General features: G+C 43.0%; 1 protein-coding gene across 5 annotated transcripts in view; it reads left to right on the top strand.

The window, feature by feature from the left end:
• Window positions 1-24: 24 nt before the first annotated feature.
• Window positions 25-3583, top strand: part of ATXN7L1 (ataxin 7 like 1) — a 219884-nt gene continuing 216325 nt past the window's right edge. For all 5 annotated transcript variants that reach the window (XM_023537973.1, XM_011372511.2, XM_023537976.1 and 2 more), the window contains exons 1-2: window positions 25-229; window positions 747-815. In XM_023537973.1, coding sequence (XP_023393741.1) covers window positions 49-229; window positions 747-815 — 250 coding nt within the window. In that variant the 5' untranslated portion in view covers window positions 25-48. The remainder of the gene's footprint in view (window positions 230-746; window positions 816-3583) is intronic.

Consider the following 3583-nt stretch of genomic DNA (forward strand, 5'->3'; position numbering starts at 1 on the left):
CTCCCTCCCTCCCCCTTTCAGAACACTCAATGTCGGAACGTTCCGAAGATGACGTCGGAGCGTTCTCGAATCCCGTGTCTCTCGGCTGCTGCTGCCGAAGGAACAGGGAAAAAGCAACAAGAAGGAAGAGCAATGGCGACACTGGATCGCAAAGTGCCCAGTCCGGAGGCGTTTCTGGGCAAACCCTGGTCCTCCTGGATCGACGCCGCCAAAATACACTGCTCCGACAGTAAGAACCCCACCGCCTCCTCCTCCTTTTATTATCCTGTAACCTTTCCATTCACCTAGAGCCACTGGGAAAAAGTGTGTGTGTTAGAGAGAGAGTGGCCCCCGGTGTCCTCCATGCTTCTCCCTCTCTCTCTAAATAAATACACACAGAGATAGATCATCAATGCACGGAGAGAGGCCCTGCTGCCAGGGCTGTCTGTCTGTCTGTCTGTGCCTGGCTCCCCGTGGCATCCCGCGGGGTGGGCTTTCACAGCCCCACGGTGTATCTGTTTAAAAGGCTACTCTGTTGCTGCTTGCATAGTTTTTTTGGTACCTATCTGGGCCAGGTAGATGGAAATCCGGACTTGGGAGAAAACGTTGCATTGTCAATTTTGGAAAGATTTTCATATACAGTATTTATATCGATCTGTTTGCAAATAAACACTCTCCCTCCCCCCCACCCTTGACTTTGGCTCCCCCCCCCTCATTTTTGCTTTTTATCCTTATTTTCTTTTTTTTCTTTTCTTTTTCATCTGCAGATGTAGATTTAGAAGAGGCTGGAAAAGAGGGTGGAAAAAGCAGGGAGGTTATGAGGCTTAATAAAGAAGGTAAGTGGAGCTACTGGTATTTTAGTGTTAGCATGTGTGGCAGAATCTTCACAGGATTTCGACTATAATGTGAATTGTTCTGCTGGGTACAGAGTGACTAAGGCTTGTCAAAAATTGAGCACACCCAGGTGACTACTGCTTCGTGTTAACTTCTTTCAAAGTATAAATACAACTGGGGGGTAAAGAGAGGAAGACTGTTGAAGGCAGAAGTTTACAGCACTTCAGCTGAAGTCCATGTTTGGACCTTCCGATGCCTACCTGCCATTCACCTTTGCAGCATCTTTGCTAAATGATGGGGCATCGAAATGTGTGAAATGAGCATTTCACAAACATCCCAGCCTTCCTTGTGGGTAAATACACAACAGCTTAATGAACCCCACATGGTCAGTCATTCCAGCAGCTACTTCTCCACTCTCCACTGAAAATCATTGTACGTGGCAAACCTTTGCAGCAAGTTACATTTGGCCAACTTTGTGCTTGGTCACAGAATGTTATGTGGCCAGCAGGGTTAGGGGCGTCTGTGTGTGTGGCCTCCCCGCCAGTCACTCATCTCTGTTTGCCCAGAATGGAAATACAGTACCTGAAATGGGACACAGTGAGTAGATAGGTCATCCCAGACTGAGGCAGGCAAGTGAAGCCACAGCCTGCTGGAACTGGGCAACAAATACACATAGTCGTCATAAATAAATCATATCTTGTTCACATTTGTGAGCCTGCCATATGTAACTCTGGCCTATGAGTTTCACATGGAGCAACTCCAGAGGCGACTTTCAGCTGAACAAATGGATGGGTTCATTTGAATTGTGATTTACTAGCTGATGTCTTGTAAACATGGTTAGCTGAAATTGGGGTGAGGGGATGGCATGAGGGGGCCGAAGAAGTTGGTGGGAAATATTGAAAAAGTTCAGCCATAGCTACGCCATAGGAGCGTTGTTCACCCAAAGTGAATGGGGAAAAGGCCGTTAGACTCCAAAAACTGGTCTCCCTCATAAAACGGGATATCATCTTCTAAGGTAGCTGAAACCTGCTTGGAAAGACGGAACTCATTTTGTAGATCGACGCCTAAGACAGTTGGTTTTCTGTGCCCAGTCATTTCCTGACCATCCAGTGAGAGGAAAATTTGTGCTTCAGAAAAAACATGGAGGTTAAAATGCATACATATTCAAGGACAGTTCTCTAGCATAGTGATTCTGCTAATTAAGCACTTTGATTGGGAATGAAACCTTATTCTAAAGATGTTTGCCTCTAAATATCAGTGTGATCTTGACACGTGTCTTTAGGATGCACAAGGGAATGAAGTCAAGTGGACTTCTTACAAGCAGCAGCTTGCTTGTGCTGAATGTCCATGTGGGTTAGCAATAGATAGTATCACTGGGGATTGTTTTTCTTCGCAAACTTTCGAGATCTTTAAAAGCTTATGGGACTCAGTTATCAGACCATTGGCAATGAAAAGGTTTCCATGAAAGAAGATGAGGTTGTGAAAACCTTTAAATTAATGTTGAGTAAAGGTCATGGTATGGCACAGAACTGGCACCTCTTAGGCCTGGTGATTGGTTATGACTTTAACACACAAAACTCATATTCTGCACCCTCCTCCCCGCTTCTGTTTCAAAAGACTCTTGTTCTCAGATTCTTTTTGCCTCTTGAGAGGTAGATTATTTTAAGGAAAAATGAAAAGCTCTCTTTTCCTCAGAAGTCACAAGTGGTACATCTTGCTTATTATATCCTTTGTCCTGTAAAGGTACAAAGATTCAGCTCCTAATTATACGTATTTGCATTAAGAACACCCACTGTTCAGTGTAACGTGCAATTGCTGAGTTCACCAAATAGCCATGTACAGGCTGAAATCTCTTTGTTCATGGGCCTGGTGGAGCAGACTTGGTTAGCAGTTCCTGAAGGTCTTCCTGGTATATGCACACAGTTTTCTTCACAGATAGAATACACATATACTAAATATATACTCTCTCCCCCAACCCACTGTGAGGAATTCAAGGGTCGAGCTGGTACTCTGGTCTGTGTCAGGGTGTTTGGTTGCCAGGATCTGCAGAAACACTGGTTGCATTAGTCTTGCCATGGGCCCTCTTGTTGGAGTTGTCATGTAGGAGGTCTCTGGATGGATATGTGTTTGTGGATGGGTCTCTGCAGGACACAAATTGACTTAGGTGTCATTGTATTTATCTATGTGTGTGAAAATATGTAGCTTGACCATGACTCTGTTGGTAGTAAGCAGGTCTTGAGAGGAAATTTGGGCTTTAATAACAATGAATGCGTAAAATAAAATTGAGGAATTCCAATGGAGAAATGAAGGGATATGATCCAGATTTTGATATGATTTTTTATTGTGATAAAATAAACATGATATAAAATTTACCATTTTAATCATTTTAAAGTCTACGATTCAGTAGTACTAAGTACATTGACAATCATCACTACTATTCATTTCCCAAATTTTCATCATCCCAATGAGAAATCCTGTACCCATTATCCACTAACTCCCCATTCCCTTTTTCTCAGCTCTGGTAACTGCTACTCCATTTTTTGTCTCTATGAAGTTTCCTATTCCCGATACATGGATGATGATATGTGTATATATCATACAACATTTGTCCCTTTGTGACAGGCTTATTTCACTTAGCATAATGTTTTCATGGTTCATCTCTGCTGCAGTATATGACAGAATTTCATTCCTTTTTACAGTTGAATAATATTCTGTTGTATGTATATGCCATATTTTGTTTATCCATCTATCTGTTGGTGGACATTTGACT

Source organism: Pteropus vampyrus, unplaced genomic scaffold (assembly GCF_000151845.1).
Source record: "Pteropus vampyrus isolate Shadow unplaced genomic scaffold, Pvam_2.0 Scaffold208, whole genome shotgun sequence".
Taxonomy (NCBI): Eukaryota; Metazoa; Chordata; class Mammalia; order Chiroptera; family Pteropodidae; genus Pteropus; species Pteropus vampyrus.